General features: G+C 42.6%; 2 protein-coding genes across 8 annotated transcripts in view; one reads left to right on the top strand and one right to left on the bottom strand.

Annotated features, from left to right (window-relative positions):
- The window catches only part of GPR183 (G protein-coupled receptor 183), a 53,794-nt gene extending 40,160 nt beyond the window's left edge, over positions 1 to 13,634 (top strand). For both annotated transcript variants that reach the window (XM_056555654.1, XM_056555653.1), the window contains exon 2: positions 11,957 to 13,634. In XM_056555654.1, coding sequence (XP_056411629.1) covers positions 11,974 to 13,062 — 1,089 coding nt within the window. In that variant the 5' untranslated portion in view covers positions 11,957 to 11,973 and the 3' untranslated portion in view covers positions 13,063 to 13,634. The remainder of the gene's footprint in view (positions 1 to 11,956) is intronic.
- Positions 1 to 22,681, bottom strand: part of UBAC2 (UBA domain containing 2) — a 205,626-nt gene that overhangs the window by 83,975 nt on the left and 98,970 nt on the right. The window lies entirely within an intron of this gene.

Raw genomic sequence — 22,681 nt, 5'->3', positions numbered from 1 at the left:
TTTCTCCTACTTCAGACAGTTCCTGACATGGACAGAGTTGTCAGCAGAGAGCACTGTGGTCGTGACAGAAAAGAAATCCAAAAAGAAAAGAATTTCCTCTGTAGTATACAGCAGCTGCTAAGTACTAGAAGAATTAAGATTTTTTAATAGAAGTAATTTACAAATCTGTTTAACTTTCTGGCATCAGTTGATTTAAAAAAATAAAAAAAATAAAAAAATAAGTTTTCCACCGGAGTACCCCTTTAAATGAATGCAGCTTTATTCCAAGCTAGCTAAAGGTACACTAAATCACAACTACACAGCCCACCCATTCACATCTTAAGATGTGAACGGATGGTCTGTGCAGGTGATATTTTGTGTACCTTCTGCTAACTTGGAATAAAGCTGTATTCATGTAAGTGCTGGGTTGTCCTTATTTTCTACAATTAGTAAAGTGCATGCATGTCTGAAACTCAGTATACATCAGATGTGCCTAACTGACACCTGCAGAATTTCCCTCTATCGGCTTAACAAAACCACAATTCAGCATCCCATTTTATACAGACTTCACCCCTCTCACACAGCTTGATCTCTCTAACTGGGGAAATGCCATTCTTGCTGCTTTATACAATTCTTGAATTGACTACACACCTCCACTGTACTGGTGGAATTGACTACACACCTCCACTGTACTGGTGGAATTGACTACACACCTCCACTGTACTGGTGGAATTGACTACACACCTCCACTGTACTGGTGGAATTGACTACACACCTCCACTGTACTGGTGGAATTGACTACACACCTCCACTGTACTGGTGGAATTGACTACACACCTCCACTGTACTGGTGGAATTGACTACACACCTCCACTGTACTGGTGGAATTGACTACACACCTCCACTGTACTGGTGGAATTGACTACACACCTCCACTGTACTGGTGGAATTGACTACACACCTCCACTGTACTGGTGGAATTGACTACACACCTCCACTGTACTGGTGGAATTGACTACACACCTCCACTGTACTGGTGGAATTGACTACACACCTCCACTGTACTGGTGGAATTGACTACACACCTCCACTGTACTGGTGGAATTGACTACACACCTCCACTGTACTGGTGGAATTGACTACACACCTCCACTGTACTGGTGGAATTGACTACACACCTCCACTGTACTGGTGGAATTGACTACACACCTCCACTGTACTGGTGGAATTGACTACACACCTCCACTGTACTGGTGGAATTGACTACACACCTCCACTGTACTGGTGGAATTGACTACACACCTCCACTGTACTGGTGGAATTGACTACACACCTCCACTGTACTGGTGGAATTGACTACACACCTCCACTGTACTGGTGGAATTGACTACACACCTCCACTGTACTGGTGGAATTGACTACACACCTCCACTGTACTGGTGGAATTGACTACACACCTCCACTGTACTGGTGGAATTGAGGGCCACACTTCCCTTCACAATCCAGAAAACAAACCCTTGCAGCATGTCTTCTATAAGACAGAGAAATATACTATCACAAATACACATTTTACACAATTGTCTATATATATATATATATATATATATATATATATATGATATATAATATAAAGGTAAAAGTACTTGGACACAAACAGGTGCTTTTAGGACATTACATTCTATATCCATAGACTTTAGAATGATTCTGGTGTCCACATTGAAGTTATAAGAGCTCCCACTCATCTGGGAAGACTTTCTACACAATTCTTGAGTGTGACTGTGGAGTTTTGTCAGTGGGGTTTGTTTTCCATTTATTCAGAAGAGCATATATGTGAGGTAAGACACTGATGTTGGCTGGCTCACAGTCTCCATTCTAGTTAAGCCCAAAGGTGTATGATAGGTTTGTTGTCAGGGCTCTGGGTGGAACAGTCATGTTCTTCCCACCAAACTCCCCCAACCATGTCCTTATGGGCCGTGATTTGTGCACTGGAGCAATGTCAAGTGGGAACAGATAAGGGCTGAACCCAAACTGTTGCCACTATGCTGAAAGCATACAATAATCCAAAATGCCTGATGCATTAAGTTTTCCCTTTACTGGAATTTAAAAAACACAACAACCCCATGGCATAATTCCTTCTCCACCAAACGTGATAGCGCAGTCAGGCAGGTAATGTTCCTCTGGCATTCGCCAAACCCAAACTTGTCCATCAGACTGCCGGACAGAGAGATGTGATTTGTCATACCACAAAACATTTTTCCATGTAAGGCTTAGATACAGTTGCTTGGCCATGGAACCCCATGGTATGAACCTCCTGGAGAGGCATAGTTTTTTGTCATGATTTTAATGCCAGATGAGGTTAGAAACTGTGCAGTCAATAAATCAGGGTAAAAACAAAGACGACTGTCTAGCATCTGGATAAAACCTAAGGACTCTATTTGCATCACTTTAAAAGCAGAAGTACATTTGTCATAAAATCACATGCTATGCTAGGAAACACAAAGGCCCACATAAAGCAATCTGTCAGAGAAAAAAAGCTGGAGTAACTTATCCATAGCAACCAATCAGAGGCCAGCTTTCATTTATTAATGAGCTCTAAAGCACTGAAAGCTGTGATTGGTTGCTATAGACAAGTTTTCAGTTATCAATCATGTGTATCTACCATGTGTACCATGTGTATCTTATCCATCCCCCTTATGGGAGGGTATTTTTTATTATTTTTTATTTTTTTTGCCTGAAGTCCCATGTGTGAGAAAACACATTAAGGGGGAATATGATCAACTTTAAAAAAAAAAATCAACTGGTGCCAGAAAGTTAAACAGATTTGTAAATTGCTTCTATTAAAAATAGAAAAATCTTAATCCTTCCAGTACTTATCAGCAGCTGTATGATCCACAGGAAGTTCTTTTCTTTTTGATTTTCCTTTCTGTCTGAACACAAAGCTTTCTGCTGACACCTCTGTCCATGTCGGGAACTGTACAGAGCAGGATAGGTTTGCTATGGGGATTTGCTTCTACTCTATAGACAGTTCCTAAAATGGACAGAGGTGTCAGCAAAGAGCACTGTGGTCAGACAGAGAGGAAATTCAGAAAGAAAAGAACTTCCTGTGGAGCATATAACAGCTAAGTACTAGAAATATTAAGATTTTTAAATAGAAGTAATTTACAAATCTGTTTAACTTTCTAGCACCGGTTGATTTAGAAAAAAAATGTTTTCCAGTGGAGTACCCCTTTAAGTTTATACATGACCCATACAAAAAAAATGGGAAAAACTGTTCCAGGGGCACTACCATCGTCTGGAGAAAAAAGGTTTAGTCTCTCTCTTTGCCATAAGAAAGACCACATGAGAAGCTGGTCATAACAAAAACAGGGCTTCAAAATAGGCTTAGATACATTATAAGCACATCCCCCACCTCTTCAACCATACCCATTCTGTTCCTCCACCTCCTCCCCTCCTTGGCTGAACTTGATGGATGTGTCTTTTTTTCAACCGTACAAACTATGTAAGATAAGGTGATTAGTTCCCCTTTGTAAAAAAAAACAAACCTGTTTTTAAAGTGCAAAACTGTGAAATAGTGAACACAATGGTCAGCAGCTGACATAGTGGTGCTTGTAGTTAAAAGAAAAGAAAAGAAAACAAAAAACCCATAAGCTTCCAGAACCCAATCACTAAAGCTCATAAGTATGCCCCCATACACATCCACATTTGCTTGCTGCATAGTGCCAATATGCTTTTCATGCCCACCAATCTTACATAATTATAGGCCCAATCTCGATCATGCTATGAGCATTCCAACAGCAATAAAAATGTTACTTTGTTTAAGTATGTAAGTATACCTAAAAAATCAACTTTCCTTAGTTAGGGCTTCTATTGTCTGCAGCAAGCTTACATTCAGTCATGGCCGTAAATGTTGGCACCCCTGAATTTTTTCAAGAAAATTATGTATTTCTCACAGAAAAGGATTGCAGTAACACATGTTTTGCTATACACATGTTTATTCTCTTTATGTGTATTGGAACTAAACCAAAAAAGGGAGGAAAAAAGCAATTGGACATAATGTCACACCAAACTCCAAAAAAAAAGGGCTTAACAAAATGATTCGCATCTTTTCTAAATTGTGGAAAAAGAAAATAGTTTCAAGCATGTGATGCTCTTTTAAACTCACCTGGGGCAAGTAACAGGTGTGGGCAATATAAAAATCACACCTGAAAGCACATAAAAAGGAGAAGTTTACTTAGTATTTGCATTGTGTGTCTGTGTGTGCCACACTAAGCATGGACAACAGAAAGAGGAGAAGGTAACTGAGGACTTGAGAACCAAAATTGTGGAAAAATATCAACAATCTCAAGGTTACAAGTCCATCTCCAGAGATCTAGATTTGCCTTTGCCAACAGTGCGCAACATTATCAAGAAGTTTGCAACCCATGGCACTGTAGCTAATCTCCGTGGGTGTGGACGGAAGAGAAAAATGTATGAAAGGTGTAAATGCAGGATAGTCCGGAGGGTGGATAAGCAGCCCCAAACAAGTTCCAAAGATATTCAAGGTGTCCTGCAGGCTCAGGGAGCATCAGTTTCAGCGCGAACTATCCATCGACATTTAAATGAAATGAAATGCTATGGCAGGAGACCCAGGAGGACCCCACTGCTGACACAGAGACATAAAAAAAGCAAGACTACATTTAGCCAAAATGAACTTGAGTAAGCCAAAATCCTTCAGGGAAAACGTCTTGTGGACAGATAAGACCAAGATAGAGCTTTTTGGTAAAGCACATCATTCTACTGTTTACCGAAAACGGAATGAGGCCTACAAAGAAAAGAACACAGTACCTACAGTGAAATATGGTGGAGGTTTAATGATGTTTTGGGGTTATTTTGCTGTCTTTGGCACTGGGTGCCTTGAATGTGTGCAAGGCATCATGAAATCTGAGGATTACCAACAGATTTTAAGTCACACTGTACAGCCCGGTGTCAGAACGCCGGGTTTGCATCCGAGATCTTGGGTCTTCCAGCAGGACAATGAACCCAAACATAAGTCAAAAAGCACCCAGAAATGGATGGCAACAGAGCGCTGGAGAGTTCTGAAGTGGCATCAAAGAATCCACATCTAAATGCCATTGAACACCTGTGGAGAGATCTTAAAATTGCTGTTGGGAAAAGGCACCCTTCCAATAAGAGAGACCTGGAGCAGTTTGCAAAGGAAGAGAGGTCCAACATTCCGGCTGAGAGGTGTAAGAAGATTATTGATGGTTATAGGAAGCGACTGATTTCAGTTTTTTTTCTCAAAGGGTGTGCAACCAAATATAAAGTTAAGAGTGCCAATAATTTTGTCCAGCCCATTTTTGGAGTTTGGTGCGACATTATGTCCAATTTGCTTTTTTCCCACCCATTTTTGGTTTAGTTCCAATATACACAAAGGGTATAAACATGTGTATTGCAAAACATGTGTTACTGCAATCCTTTTCTGTGAGAAATACTTCATCTTCTAGAAGAATTCCAGGGGTGCCAACATTTACACCCATGACTGTATCTATAACATATGGTTGTCCAGAGCAGTCAAATATCTGGCATTGGCAATCTGTTGATCCGCCGTGTACATATTGCCTTCAGCTCTGATGGATGGCTGACTGGTCTGCTGATATTTATCTGTATGGTGAGGTTAAAATTCAATGGTTTAAAGCTGAAGACGAAAGTCTGAGACTGCACTACTGCCAGGTAACATTTCATCTTCTACAGTGTTGTAATGGAGATCGTCAAATAACTCTTTACTTGTTACTGCTACATACCAGGTATGATGTAGATATTGATGTTCATGGTGGTTAAGACTCACATAAAGGCCCTCATTTACTATTCTAAACCCGACCTCTTTTGTCGGGTTTTTTTGTCGCATCTTTGTCTGCGCCATGTCGCAGACATCGTGCGCCAGTCTGCGACACGATGCAACATTTTTTCCCGACGGACCCGATGTGGATTCTCCCAAACCCGAAAAAGGGGCATTACCCGACATTTCTGAGCTTTCCCACGTATTTATTAAGGTTTCCAACCCGAATTTGTTGTATTGTTGTGGATTTTTTCCTGACAGCTCAGAGGAGTTGGAAACCAAAACCAACAAAACCCACGTGCGACAAACAGGATGCGACATAATAATAAATACCAGGGGAAAAAAGCAGTCGGGTAAGAAAGCAACATAGACTTACATCACGATTTTCTTAGTAAATGAGGGCAAAAGTCTCTGTAGGAGTGCTGAATATAAAGAAAATCAGAACAGGAAATCTAAAAAGAATCTCTAAGCAGTGCATCCTGTGGATTCTCAACTTTAAGTGATTATATTTCAGAATAACAATATGAAGATATACACTAAACAGACTTGCATATAGTTATTCTGGGTCTTCTTCAATACAAATAGTACATTATTAAGAGTAAATAAGGAAAAATGTAGTAACATTATATCACTTTGAGCATTACCGTAATGAGACTACTCTGAGTCACAGTGGCATCACCTCACCAGTTTCCTTCCTTAACCCTTTAAGGACGGACCCATTTTTTACCTCAATGACCAGGCTCTTTTTTATTTTTTTATTTGACATGTATCTCTTTAAATGGTAATAACTTTAGAATGCTTTTTCTGAGCAGAGCGATTCTGAGATTGTTTTTTCGTGACATATTGTGATAATTTACATTATAGTTTTATAGTACACGTCATTACGGACATGGCAATACCTATTATGTATATGTTTTGTGTTTTTGATCTTTTTTCGTAATAATACAGGGCTTTTATTGGGAAAGGAGCTTTGTTTTATTTATTTTTTTTAAACTTCACACTTTTATTGAAGAACTTTTTATGAAATTTTTTACACTTTTTACAGGTTATACTATGCTGCAATACATTTGTACTGCAGCACAGTATAACCTGATGAGCTGGACACTGTACAGCCTCTGGCTGGATCTCACAGGCTTCCGTAGCAGACAGACAGGAGGTCATGATCTGACCTCCTGCTGCCATAGCAAATAACCGCGACCCGCGATTGTATCGCGGCACCGCCGTTGGAGAACAGGGGGTGAGCGTAGGGCTGGGCGGTATACCGGTTCATACCGAATACCGAAATTTTTGGGCTGCACGATATGAATTTTTACCATACCGCAATACTGGTTTGGCCCCTCCCCCTTGGGAATGAATTATCAGCCCAGCGCAGCGCTGTCCCCACATCGGGGAACTAATCATAAGTGACCCGCCAGCGCTGTTCTGCTCCCCCTGAATTAATTATCAGCCCAGCGGCCCGCAAGCACTGCCCTCCTCCTCTTTGTTGCGGCCGCCGGCGATGGAACTCTATACTGTACGCCAGTGGTCTCCAACCTGCGGACCTCCAGATGTTGCAAAACTACAACTCTGTTGGCTGTCCCGGCATGCTGGGAGTTGTAGTTTTGCAACAGCTGTATGTCCGCAGATTTGAGACCACTGCTGTACGCTGTATACCTATGCCCGGGCTGCAAAAGATAACTTACCTACGTCGGCCTCACACTGGGGATGGGAACGTCGGACAGCCATCAGCCTATCACCGGCCGGAGTGATGTCCCGCCCCGGCCAGTGATAGGCTGAGCTAACTGTCATGTAAGAAGAGTTCTGGCCGGCTTCTTACATGACAGTGCGTTTAACCAATCACTGGCCGGGGCGGGACATCGCTCGGGCCGGTTATATGCTGACGGCTGTCCGATGTTTCCGTCCCCAGCGTGAGGCCGACATAGGTAAGTTAAAGTTTCTTTTCTTTATCTTTTGCAGCCCGGGCATAGGGATACAGCGTACAGCAGTGGTCTCAAACCTGCGGACCTCCAGCTGTTGCAAAACTACAACTCCCAGCTTGCCCGGGCATGCTGGGAGTTGTAGTTTTGCAACATCTGGAGGTCTGCAGGTTGGAGAACACTGGCGTACAGTATAGAGTTCCATCGCCGGCAGCCCCCAACAAAGAGGAGGAGGGCAGTGCTTGCGGGTGACACATGTGAGTAGTACCCCGCTGGGCTGATAATTAATTGGGGGGGGGGGGAGAAGAACAGCGCTGGCGGGTCACATGATTTGGTGGGGGGGAGCAGAACAGAGCTTGCGGGTCACATGATTTGGGGGGTGGCAGTGAAAGAAATTCCGTTGTATACCGCTGAACCGCCATAAGTTACAAAAATACCGCGATACACATATTTGGTCATACCGCCCAGCTCTAGGTGAGCGCTCCCCCTGTCAACACCATAGATACCATGATCACGGCATCTAGGGGGGTTAATGCTGCCAGGACCGGCGCGATCGCGGCTCCGGCAGCTGCCGCGGGAATCCGGCTGTGATTAACAGCCGGGTCCCGTCGCCGATCTCCTGCACTGCGCGCGGCAGTGCCGGAGATCGCTAGGATGTATGCTAGGAACATGTCAGATGATTGGACATATGCATACGTCCTATAGCGGGAAGGGGTTAAAGGGGTACTCCGGCGCTAAACATCTTATCCCCTAACAAAAGGATAAGGGATAAGATGTTAGATCGTGGTGATTCTGCTGCTGGGGACCCCCGTGATCTCTCCTGTAGTATCCCTGTTCTTCAGCTGCACAGAGCGAGGATCGGGTGGTGCAGGGTACTGAGTATCGTGACATCACAGCTCTGCCTCCTCAATGCAAGTTTATGGGAGGGGGTGTGACGTCACGATACTCTGTCCCCTGCACCACCCGTTATCAGCCACAGAGCGATCCTCGCTCTGTACAACCTTTTGATAGGGGATAAGATGTTTAGCGCCGGAGTACCCTTTTAAACTCCTAAAGGAAACTTACAAATGTCACGTACCTAAAAATACAGGTTTTTGACCTTTGCTTGTACACTTCGATTATATAAAAACTTCATTTAGGGTACATTCCCACACGGCGTATTTGCTGCGTATTTGCTGCTGCGTATTTTATTTTGTCTGTTGAAGTCAATGGGTAGGAAAATACGCAGCACCAAATACGCAGCAAATACGCAGCAAAATACGCTGTGTGGGAACGTACCCTTAAATGTTTCCAGGACAAGAAGTACAATTTTTATTGAATAAATTTTTATTGAAAAAAGTACATTACCCTTGTGAGAATACCAGCACCTTACAGTTGTGTGTCCTAAACAAGCCCTGTGTGAACAGACTTTCCAGGTTACAGATTCATTATGTTTTACTGTAACCTAATGTGCATTGAGTATCATAAATCATCTGTAAAACTGTTGAATACTCAGAGTGTAAATCACCATGTGAGACGTAAACAGCTTTGTATGGTATATTGCCTGTGCAGAACAGCGCCAACTTGTTTTATTATTATGAATCTGACGCAATTTTCAACTAAAGCTGCATTCACATCATGTTTTCAGCCACACAACCTATCAATAGGGGATGCTGGCATATAGTGTGTTGTGTTACCGATAGGTCCAAAGACTTAAAGGGCTGAACATTTGAGGAAGCCTCTTCCTAAGAAAGCCTACAGTTTGCTAAAGACAAGCAGATTAAGGACATGGATTACTGCTGGAACCATGTCTTGTGTTCTGATGAGACCAAGATAAAGTTATTTGGTTCAGATGGTGTCAAACATGTGGCAGCAACCAGGTGAGGAGTACAAGTATGTCTTGCCTACAGACAAGCATGGTTGTGCGAGTGTCTTTATCTGGGGCTGCATGAGTGCTACTGGCACAGGTGAGCTAGAGTTATTTGAGGGACTCATGAATCCAACATGTACTGTGACACACTAAAGAACAGTAGTACATGGAGACTGGGCCGCAGGGCAGTATTCCAACATGATAACGACCCCAAACACACCTCCAAGACAACCACTGCCTTACTAAAGAAGCTGAGGGTTAAGGTGTTAGACTAGCCAAGAATGTCTACAGACCTAAACTCTATTGAGGATCTGTGAGGCATCCTCAAACAGAAGGTTAAGAAGCAAAAGGTGGCAACCTGTGAAGCTATAGTGAACTCTATGCCCATGCGAAGCTTAAAAAGCTTAAAGGCAGCGCTGGAAAATAATGATGGACACACAAAATATTGACACTTTGGGCCCAATTTGGATATCCTTACTTGGGGGCGTGCTAACTTCTGTTGCCAAGGTGTAGACATTAAAGGGGTACCCAGCCCCTAGACATCTTATCCCCTATGCTTTGGATAGGAGATAAGATGTCTGATCGCAGGACCCTGCAACCCCCCCTGCAGCAGCCCGGAGCAGTGCAGGGGACGGGGCATAGTGATGTCATGGCCCCGTCCCCTCATGACGTCACGTCCGCCCCCTCAGTCCAAGTCTATGGAAGAGGTGTCACGCCCCGTATTGAGGGGGCAGGGCATGATGTCTCGAGGGGGTGGGACGGTGATGTCACTATGCCCCGTCCCCTGCACCGCCCATCATCAGCCTTGGAGAAAACTTAGCTCCGGGCTGCTGATGTGCGGGCTGCTGCAGGGGGATCGCGGGGGTCCCCAGCGGTGGGCCCCCCTCGATAAGATGTCTAGAGGCAGAGTACCTCTTTAAAGGGGTACTCCAGTGGAGAAAAAATGGTTCAAATCAATTGGTGCCAGAAAGTTAAACAGATTTGTAAAATTCTTAATTCTTCCAGTACTTAACTTCCTGTGGAGCATATGGCAGCTGATGAGTTGTTCTTTTCAGTATGACCACAGTTCTCTCTGCTGACACGCCTGTCCATGTCAGGAACTGTCTGGAGCAGGAGAAGTTTACTATGGGGATTTGCTCCTGCTCTGGACAGTTCCCGATACGGACAGAGGTGTCAGTAGAGAGCACTGTGGTCAGACTGAAAAGAACAACACAACTTCCTCTGGAACATACAGTGGCTGATTACAAATCTGTTTAACTTTTTTGGCACCAGTTGATTTGAAAAAAATAAATAAATAAAAGGTTTCTACCTGAAACTGACAGCCAGTTTACCCCTCAATAATACCAATATACTAGGTTATAGTGCGGGTGAACAGCTTTTAAAAAGAAGGGTTACTTAGATTAATCCGTGTAGTTGTTACAGATTAATGGTAATTTATTTAGTCCTTGCTATTGTGTGCAATGGAGGCGAGGGGCCAGCTCGCAGAGTTTCCTCAATATTCACCGCCCAGCCTGTCCCTGTGATGAATATGGAGAGGTCTTCACTAGCCTGCAAGGGGAAAGTGCGCTGCTCTCTGAGCAGAGCACAGATGCTGCTGCCTACCGGCAGGTTCGCACTGTCCTAGTGATGTGAGAGAATACATTTGCATATTCATGAACTGCCAATTTGAGAAGACACAAGTCAGTCCAATCAATCACTCAAGGCCCAATAAAACTACAGAATATCCACCTGGAGAAATTCTGGGCGGACATTGCGTGCCAAGCAAGTTCTGCAGTGTGCATGGCATATCGGAATCTCATTGAAAACCATGGGAGACTGCAACACCAACATTTCCAGACAGAATCCTTCAGCTTCGATATTCTCTAGTGTGCATGGGCCCTTATTATTTTGTTGTGGTGTGCAGGAGTGAAATTCTATGGAGGTAAACAATGAATATTTCAACTGAATGACACAGCAAGCAGATATCTTGAAAACTGTAAGAAATATATAGAAAAAGATTATAAAATTATCTAATAGAGAAAATGTCTCTGCTGCCTACGGCAACCAATACCAAATTTTTGTTTCTAAGAGCATTGAAATGTTGTATGATTGGTTGCTAAGGGCAACCATGGATTTGTTGTGGATTTTACCAATTAGCTTTCAGAATACATAGTATATGTGATGGTCAAACTAGTTAGAAAATAAATGACAGGTTTCATCCTAAGAAAAACATTTATCATTTTCCAATTAAAATGTATTCAGCTTTTTTTCAACCCAAAATATTTAACATAATATATTTACTATTTACCATAATTTGCATCCCATATAACCCTTTTAACCCTTGAAGTTAGTTTACGTCACTGCAATAAAAATATTTAAAAAAACTTTAATAATCATAATCTCATATTTGTTTTCCAGACTTGTTCAGCATCAAAATGGACACAGACAACAATACGAGCAATTACACATGTGACCTGTATTACCACCGAAACACAGCAAGAATTTGGCTGCCAATATTTTACAGCATTATTTTCTTGTTTGGATTGCTTGGAAACATTCTGGCTATGTTTGTCATCCACAAAAACAGGCGGAAGCTCAACTCTACCACACTTTACTCAAGAAACTTGGTCATTTCAGACATATGTTTTGCCATAGTCACACCTTCCAGGATTGTGTACTATGCTAAGGGCTTCGACTGGACTTTAGGTGAACCACTCTGTCGAGTGACTGCTCTTTTTCTGTACATTAATACTTATGCTGGAGTAAACTTCATGACTTGTTTGAGCGTTGACCGCTTCTTTGCAGTGGTGCACCCGCATCGCTATAACAAAACACGGAGGGTGAAGATTGCCAAAATCATCTGCATTGGCGTCTGGTTGCTTGTCTTCTGCCAAACATTACCACTTCTTCTACAGAATATGTCTTATTTGGAGCCAAATGGGAAAATAACATGTATGGAATACCCAAACTTTGAAAAAGATGAAGAATTTAACAAACACTTGCCATATGCGCTGCTTGGAGCCTGTGTTATTGGATTTTACATTCCTCTGTTTGTCATACTGTATTGCTATTCTCAAATAAGTATTAAGCTCTGCCAGACGACAAAGAAGAATCCATTATCAGAAAAAACTGGAACCAACAAAAAGGCTACTAATACAATTATTTTAGTCATTGTGGTATTCTTTATTTGTTTTTCACCATATCATGTGGCCATTACCCAGCATATGATCCAAAAACTCATTCAGGAGCCAGACTGTGAAAAGCAGAAACTATTTCAAGTTGTCCTTCATATCACGGTTTGTCTAATGAACCTGAATTGTTGCCTAGATCCCCTCATATACTTCTGTGCATGCAAAGGATACAAGAACCAGATTATGAAAATATTAAAACGGCAAGCTAGTATTACCTCTTCCAGTGCCACACGGCCAGCAGGTGAAGAAATTTCACGAGAGCTTACAGAAAGCCAAACAGTACAAAGTATGCCATTAAACCATAAAGCAAAGCCATCGGTAATAAAAAAATAAAATTGTGACAACAAATGACTCTTCCTGACAAACAGTAAATGACAGAATACACTGTATATGTTTGTATTTTTCTACATTCTCACTGTGGAAACCTGCAGTAATTGTTCCACTTGAAAAAAAGGCCATCAAAACCAGCTAACCATCTTAAACTTGGAACAATTTAATTTAAGGTGCGACTTACTCATCTACATTGTATATATATATATATGTAATCAACATTAATATGTGTGTCCGGTGAGACAAATAAGTGTACAACAAAGGTGCCAAATAGACCACTTTTAAAGTGAGATATTATAACGGTTATAGACACCAATAACATAATACTATATACATTAGTTACCTGGTCCCCACGTGTAATCGAGTTGTGATTGAAAATCTGGTGCATTACCATGCTCCCACACTTGACCAGCAGGACCTGGAAAAACATGGACAAATGCCACCAAAACCAAAAATTCTGGTCTATCAAAAATCTAAACTTCTTTTGTGTTGTTGCAATTTTTGTGCATCTGGATTCTGGAAAATGTACATATATTCCATATTTTGTACAGGATTTTGTTTTGTAAAATAAAATAAAAAAATGTAAGTAAATTCTAAAAATGTATTTTAGTCCCTCTTTTCTGTAATGGTTTGTAATGTTAGTGTAGGGACTTGAATGAAACAGAGGACCATTGATGCTGGACTGGTTGCAAACTTGTGTATTTTGGCCAAAATCTCAAGTTTATAATTTCGAGTATACTTTTTTTTCATCATGTAGTCTGGCCTTGTCTGGTGCAGGATACCAGTGCTTTGTGGGGTGCACATATAAGATGCAACGCAGCCTGCCTGATCGAATAGTATGGGAGTCGCTAATAGGTTGTAAGCCAGCATGGTGCACTACATGTTATCCTGTTACTGGCACCCTTGTGTATGCCTGATCTAGGTGCAAATATAATACTAAGCAGCTACCTCCCTCATGAATAGTAGAAGTGTGAGTGGTTGTTCATCGGTATTTTGCGCATGTGTGACCTCCCCTTATATAGCACTGTGGCTGATCTGCATCATGGTGAGAATAGGTTTTTAACCTGCACTTGTACCAATAAATAATTCATTTCTTTTGTTCCTTATAAGTAACTGTGGTTCCATTTTCTGAATTTATTTAGCTTTTACAATAACACACAAAAATAAATAAAACAATTTATCTAACATAAGATCATGACTACAAAGGCAATGTTTCTCAACCTTCCAGTAAGACAACATGTGAGATTGGCTCATCTGCAAACCACAGAACAGGGCCCTTCCTGTTACCTGGGCAGAATGCTCTATTATACACAGTACTTGTAAATACAGCATTTTACTACAAGAAAAAGGAATAGGAAACCTGTGGACTGTTGTATTTTATACCTCAATGCTGCTTCAATCTCCACAAACACTGTCTTACTGAAGGTCTCAGTGACTTTCAACATGGCACGTTAATAAGATGCCACATTTAAAACGTCACTGTCATTTGGAAAAACTTTTGACGTGTTGTTCAGACACATCAAAAGTTTATATCACTGCTGCGCACTTCACCGGCTTATAACTCGCTCCAGACTGAGACCCTGTGCCATCTAAATGTTTGACATGTGTGGACAGTTTTTTTCAAGTGACAGTTCACTTTAACACAAGTGAAATTTCTGATCTGCCACGCCTGCCAAAGTGAGCAATAAGTGCTATTAGGGCCCTTTCACACAGCGGAGTTTCTATTCACACGGCAATGCCTCCATAGACCGCAATGCATTTTCGAGTAAATGCTTCAGAAAATATTAACATGTTTATTCTTTAGGCAGAGAACTTTCTGAACAACACGTCAAAAGTTTTTCCAAATGACAGTGACGTTTTAAATGTGGCATCTTATTAACGTGCCATGTTGAAAGTCACTGAGACCTTCAGTAAGACAGTGTTTGTGGAGATTGAAGCAGCATTGAGGTATAAAATACAACAGTCCACAGGTTTCCTATTCCTTTTTCTTGTAGTAAAATGCTGTATTTACAAGTACTGTGTATAATAGAGCATTCTGCCCAGGTAACAGGAAGGACCCTGTTCTGTGGTTTGCAGATGAGCCAATCTCAATTCAACAGACTCAATTTAGCTGTGTTACCACAAGGTGGCGATAGAGGAGTACATAAGCTCAAACTAAGTGTCTCACTGGTCTGAACTTTACTTAATTGAATTGTTAAATAGACATTTCCTTTATTTCAATTTTTTTAAATCTATATGAACATTGACAATTATATGAATTTTATTTTATTTTTAAATTGGTGAATGGGTTTCTGGAGAGGTTTTAAAAAGTAGCCATAAAAACTGGTCCTATCCAATGTCTTGAATTTCCTCTCTCTAGTAGCACAGTAGCAGGACAGAGAGGTTCACCTAAGGGTATGTTCACACGTTGGACAATTTCATCGCTGAAATTGATCTGCACAAAGCAAAGAACATGTTCGTTCATTGTGTGGAAGTCCGCGAGACCTGCATTGCAGTCAATGGTGACAGCACAGGGCCGCACGGTCCCACCGCCAAAGTATTTTGGAGGCGACTGCCAGATGGAATACTCCTGGCCAGCAGATTGACGACTCCAGTACAGAACATTAGGCTGGTACACTGTACTGTATTTCATGTCATGGAAAGTGCACTCTAGGTTCACGAAAAGAGCACTTAGGACTGACTGCTCCAGAATTTGCCCTCATCCTGTGTTTGTATACATTAGATAGGAGGGTGACCGCATAGAAACAATGAGACAGGGAATTTCTTTCTACTTTCAAGCTTTTTTCATGGTATTTTACCAAACCTTGTGTAAACCGTATTGCGGTTATTTAAAGAGAGGCTGTTTTTTTTGTCATTGAGAATTGACATTTATATGCAACTAGCAGAGTACCCAGCATTGCCCGTTCCTCCTACCTTAACCTTGCGGGACAGCAAAAGTAGCAATGACATTCATGTACTCATATTTCATCTTCAGGTGGAGCTGAGCTGCAATGAAGAAATTGTATGCTGAAAATAGAAGGGGTTTGGTTTGTGGGAGGGAATGTGGCTTGCAAGCCGGTTCAACACATTCACCTGGAGATGCGGAGATTTTGAAGTAAGGCGGGGCTGAGCTGTGATGAAGAGATTGTTGTTGAAGGACCTGTGATGTAGATATATCAGGCGGAAATGGTGTTTTTGGCCTTGAGCAGAAAAAAAAACAGAGCCAGAATTAGAAGGGGCGTGGCTTGAGGGAGGAGCGTGGCTTGCAAGCAGAGTTTATGGATTAAGGTACCGGCGGTCCCATAGACTTGCATGAAACTTTAGACAAAATCCTAGATGCTTACTAATAAGGGGGGGGGGGGGGTAGGGTTAATTTCAATATCCTATATTTTAAGTTGACATATAAGTAACATGTTTACCAAGTTTTATTGAAATATCTACAACCATTTGAAGTTTTGCGGGAACATATACACACATTGCATTTTATGTACATAGACTAGTGATGTCCTGTATGTATGTCACTACTTTGACAGTATTTTATTATATTTTATCAATTAAACGTGCGGAAACAAAAACAGATAGAAGCTACATACAGTTTCATAACATTTTTTTCCTTTAAATCTAACATGCAAATGTAATTTACTGAACACACAGAACGTTTTAAAGCCAATTTATGTAACTATAAGCCGAAACATTCTATACTGACTATTCTGCATGCAATAAAAAAAAAATTGGACTGAAACAAAAGGTTGGTGGTTTCTGCTGATTTGCAGTTTTAACTACTTATCTAGTATAGCTAAATCATTTTTTTACATTTAATATTCCATATCTGTTACATTTCATTTCTGAGAAGGTGCTTATGGTTGAGCTGTTGTGGCTATTGTTCTAGAAGTTATTCCAACAGTGGGGCTAAAAGATACCAATACAACTAACAAAGGATTAAACTAGGAACAAGCCAAGAGTCAGAAACCAAGAGGGCAGAAAAAGGACAAAATGACAGGCAAAGGGATAGTCAGGTCACAGGTAAAAATCAGGTACAACAGATTAGGTCAGTATTAGATAAAGATACAAATGCTAGTGCAGGGAAAAGATCACAAACACAGGTAGGTAAGTCACAGACTGACTGAGGTTAAATAGCCCTCTTGAGAAGGGCACGGACGCCAGATGTAATTTGGTCATAGTCAAAGCCCTCTGACTGGTCCAGGTGTAATCACAGCAATGAAAAATGCATCAGCCGAGCACAGGAGAAATCCACCTTTCTACCAGACACACCCATTACAGCACGGTTGACAAAAGTAAATTACAAAGTGGGGAACATGGCACAAACACATTCATTTTGTTGCAAATACTCTGGCACTGGCTTATCCGTCCCTGAACAAAAAGGATCATCAAGCAAAAATCCAGCCTGCCTGATCCTTCTTTTCTGTTGCCTTCCAGCTACTTAGGGGTACTCAGGTGGAAAACATTTTTTTCAAATTAACTGGTGCCAGAAAGTTAAAAGGGGTTATCAAGAAATAGAAAAAACAAGACTATATTTTTTTTCAGAAACAGTTACACATCTGTCCCCAGGTTGTGTGTGGATTTACAACTTGGCTCCATTCACTTCAATGAAACTGAGCTCCAGAACCACACCACACCTGGAGACAGATGGGGAGCTGTTTTTGTTTTTGAAATAAAGTAGCTGTGTTTCTCTATTCCTGGATAATCCCTTTAAAAAGATTTGTAAATTACTTCTATTTAAAAATCTTAATCCTTCCAGTACTTTTCAGCTGCTGTATGCTACAGAAGAAGTTGTATGGTTCTTTTTTGTCTGACCACAGTGCTCTCTGCTGACACCTCTGTCAGTGTCAGGAACTGTCCAGAGAAGTAGAGGTTTACTATGGGGATTTTCTCCTACTCTGGACAGTTGCGGACATGGACAGAGGTGTCAGCAGAGAGCACTGTGGTTAGACAGAAAATAACTATACAATGTCCTCTGGAGAATACAGCAACTGATTAAGTCATTTACAAGTCTGTTTAAATTTTTGCCATGAGGTGATTTGAAAAACAATTGTTTTCCACCAGAGTACCCCTTTAAAGTGAATGATCACCATAGTGCACATGATTTGGGGATGCCCAATTATCAAACGATACTAGTCCAACCATCATTTGTTAAATACTGAACTGGGATTTCCAAAAGGTTGCTCTCTAAAGTCAATGATCTCACGCCAGTAAATGTGGTGGTATCCTATAGATTGCTACAGTTTTATCCTTGTTCACTGGAAACATGCCAAGGCACCATCCATAACTCACTGGGTAAACTTGAGTAAGGTCTTTCATTCTACATAGTAGCATATGTTAAAAAAGGGACCCATTAAAATGTGGGACCTCTGGCTCAAACGTCCATAGCAGCAATAAGTTGTTAGATTTTTTAATACTGAAGTGAAGACCAGAAAAGTGATTCAAGAAACTCCAATGTCAAGTCTGTTGCTTAAGGACACATTGCTCTTACCCTTCGGGCAAGACAGACAACATTTTCATGGACACATGTATAACACTGTTTGAAATTTAACTGAATATGTAAAAATAAAAACTATTTAAAAAAGAAATACCTTTTGTCAATCTGAGCATGCAGGACCACACCATTACCATTACTAGCTATTGAAAAAGGGGACCTGGCTCCCTGAAACGAGTCTAGCCAATTCACATGCACTTGCACCCCATCTTTGGCAAAACCGGAGGATTTGCATCACTCTACTCTCCACCGCAAACAGAGAAGCAGATTGCGCGCTCCATAGACTTCACATACTCCACTGACCAGCCAACACTGAAGCGCATCCCGAAGAGACTTACCTGATACCGGTAAGAGTCACCGGGTGTCAACCCCCTACCCCACTTGGAACCTATACCACATTATCCCTGTGCTGCCAGGGTAAAGTGGGAGAGCATCAGGGGGACTCCAGCGCTGCACAGCGCACCTGCCTGGCACGTTTACCTAATCCCTATCCCACTCAAAGACACAACTGCACATAGCCCTGTGCCGTCAAGGTAGAGTGGGATGGAAATAGGGGGACTGCAGCGCTGCTGAGCGCACATGCTGGCACCCACTAACTTTACTTTCGGTACCTGGATCGGCACGAGCCATCACATTGGATTAACGCTGTATCACTGTATAACATCATAGTGCTGAGAAAATCATCATCCTATTACTGTATCCGTCCAATACACTAATAAGTGAAGAGTCTCTAAGCCAGTGATGGCGAACCTTTGGTCCCCTCTGTGGGCACGCGGCCATAGTTCGCCAGGCGGGGCAAACCGGGACATCCCTGTGTCCCGAAAGATCTTTTCGGGACACAAGGATGTCCCGGTTACCTTTCTGCGGCCCCGCGTTAACTTTAAAAACGCTGGGGCTGTCGGGAGGTAGCGCACGTAGGGACGTCACCGACGTCCCATGTGTGCGCCCATGGGAACGGAGGAGTGGAGCATCGAAGCATCAAGGAGGAGGATGTGCGCTGGCCGGAATGGTAAGTTACCAGCTACACTTCAGCTTCGGTGCTCCGACCACCGTTCCTACGGTCCCGGGACCTACTGCTATGGCCAATAAGCCAAAGCAATAGGTTGTGACCCCTGACTGGAGGAGCAGTGGACGGAGCACTGTGAGGCAGTAATGTGGGGGAACATATTGCCTACCTAATGTGGGGGAACTACAACCTAATGTGGGGGAACATACTGCCTACCTAATGTGGGGAAAACAACAACCTAATGTGGGGGGAACTGCAACCTAATGTGGGGGGAACTGCAACCTAATGTGGGGGGAACTGCAACCTAATGTGGGGGAACTGCAACCTAATTTTCGGGAACTGCAACCTTATGTGGGGAAACTGCAACCTAATTTTCGGGAACTGCAACCTAATGTGGGGGAACTACAGCCTAATGTGGGGAACTATACTGCCAACCTAAAATGGGGGAACTGCAACCTAATGTGGGGGAACATATTGCCTACCTAATATGGGGGAACTGCAACCTAATGTGGGGGAACATACCGCCTACCTAAGTTGTTTTTTCTAAAGTTAAACCGCAGTATTCTGATTTAACCTTTTAATGACGCCGGGCGTATGCATACGCCCCACATCCTTAATGACTCTGGATGCAGGGCGTATGCATACACCCGTGGGAATTCTGGTCCCCGCCGCTAGCCGGTTGGGGACCGGACCGGGATGCCTGCTGAAATCATTCAGCAGGCATCCCGACACATCGCCGAGGGGGGTCCTGAGACACCCCCCCCCCCCCCCCCCATGTTGGCGATCGAAGAAAATCGCATGTCAATTCAGACATGCGATTTTCTGCTATTCCGGGCTGATCGCGTCTCTGGTGACCCGATCACCCGGAAAATAGGGATGATCGGAGCTGTCAGTGACAGCCCTGATCATCCTGAGGGATAGGAGCGAGGTCGCAGTGCTGCGATCTCCTCCTATCCCCTGCCATTGGTCAGAACTGAGTCTGACCAATGGCAGGGCAGGACAGTGGGTTGCCATGGCAACCCCCGCCCGTTATGCCCACCCCTGGATGTCGAGGGGAACGAGGGAAGAAGATGGAGGCCGGTACCTGGAGGAGAAGATGCCTGGGGACCCCCGATCGTCGCTGGAGACTGCTGGATCCTGGCTCAGGTAGGGAAACTACGGTGGGGGGGAATGAAAGTGAAAGTAAAGTGATCTTTACTGTGGCAACCACTAGGAAGGCCAAACTGCAACTCCTAGCATGCCCAGACAGCCAAAGGCTGTCTGGGCATGCTGGGAGTTGTAGTTTTGCAACATCTGGAGGGTCACAGTTTGGAGACCACTGTTACAGTGGTGCCCAAACGGTAGCCCTCCAGATGTTGCCAAACTACAACTCTCAGCATGCCTAGACTGCCCAGGCATGCTGAGAGTTGAAGTTCTGTAACATCTGTCCCTTCAGATTTTGCAATTTTCATGACATTTTTGAAAATTGCTGCTCTACTTTGACACCCTCTAATTTTTTCAAAAACAAAAATATGTCCATTTTATGATGCCAACATAAAGTGGATATATTGTATTTGTGAAGAAAAATAAAATGTATTTGGAATATCCATTTTCCTTACAAGTAGAGAGCTTCAAAGTTAGAAAAATGCAAAAAAAAATTTTTTTCATGAAATTTGGGGATTTTTCACCAAGAAAGGATGCAAGTAACGCCAAAAATTTACCACCAAAATAAAGTAGAATATGTCATAAAAAAACAATATCAGAATCAGAATATTTGGTAAAAGCGTTTTCGAGTTATTAATTGCTGTGCTGGAACTTTGAGGGAAAAAAGTTGGCATGCATTACGGTTTAGGCTCAAAAAGATTCGCCATCACTGCTCTAAGCTCTACCAGTAAGACTGTATGCCAGATGGGGAATTTTAACAAGTCTGCATATTATCATTATCATTTTTAGTACACCTTTTTTATTACTTTCTTTTTATTTTTAACTTGCATGTCTGATGCAAGGGCCCTGCAGAAGACATCTTAGTATATTTTATGTAATTTAATCTATTAGACATATTTCCCCTTGTCTTTTCTTCCATTTTCATATCCTTAAAGGGGTACTCCACCCCTAGACATCTTATCCCCTATCCAAAGGATAGGGGATAAGATGTCAGATCGCCAGGGTCCCGCTGCTGGGAACCCCGGGGATCGCTGCTGCAGCACCCCGCTATCATTACTGCGCAGAGCGAGATCGCTCTGCACGTAATGACGGGCAATACAGGGGCCGGAGCATCGTTACGTCACGGCTCCACCCCTTGTGACGTCACAGCCCGCCCCTTCAATACAAGTCTATGGGAAGGGGGCGTGACGCCCCCTGCCATAGACTTGCATTAAGGGGACGGGCTGTGATGTCATGAGGGGCGGGGCCATGACGTCACGCTGCTCCGGCCCCTATATCACCCGTCATTACGCACAGAGCAAACTCGCTCTGTGCAGAAATGATGGCGGGGTGCCGCAGCGGCGATCCCCGGGGTCCCCAGCAGTGGGACCGTGTCGATCTAACATCTTATCCCCTATCCTTTGGATGCCAGGGGCGGAGTACCCCTTTAACCTAACAGGACTGTTTTTCAAGCCGATTTTTTCCTCTTTTGTCCTGGGCACATAGGGTAATATGTATCACAGTATCCTCGGTTTAGGATTCTGTTTTTTGTAGAGCTCCCAATCAATTTTTTTCTTTGTAGATTTAAACTTCAACAATTTGACTTGACCATGTCTACATGCCTAAATACACTGAGTTGCTGCCATGTTATTGGCTGATTAGCTCTTAGTGTTAACAAGCAGTTGAACAGGTGTACCTAATAAAGCGGCCAGTAAGTGTATAAGCAGATAGTTCATCTTGTGCACTTGGCACAAGTTCTAGGAAAGGTAACAAAAATGATTAATAATTGTGGATTCTGTCTTCTTTTATAGCCACAATTACACCTAGCATACAAGATTCAAGAGAAATCCAACATAAATAGATTTTTCCAGTTAAGAGGATGACATAGGAAAACATTCAGCCCAAACAAAACACATTTATGAATCATTTGGTCAACTTCCAACGCTACTGAGCAAGCTTCGTGACCTCAAACTACCCAAACTAAATGCAAACTTTCACCTAAGAGGTCATATATGGACAAT

The sequence above is a fragment of the Hyla sarda genome, chromosome 2 (genome assembly GCF_029499605.1).
Source record: "Hyla sarda isolate aHylSar1 chromosome 2, aHylSar1.hap1, whole genome shotgun sequence".
NCBI classification, from domain to species: Eukaryota; Metazoa; Chordata; class Amphibia; order Anura; family Hylidae; genus Hyla; species Hyla sarda.
This window is presented reverse-complemented; position numbering and strand designations above follow the sequence as displayed.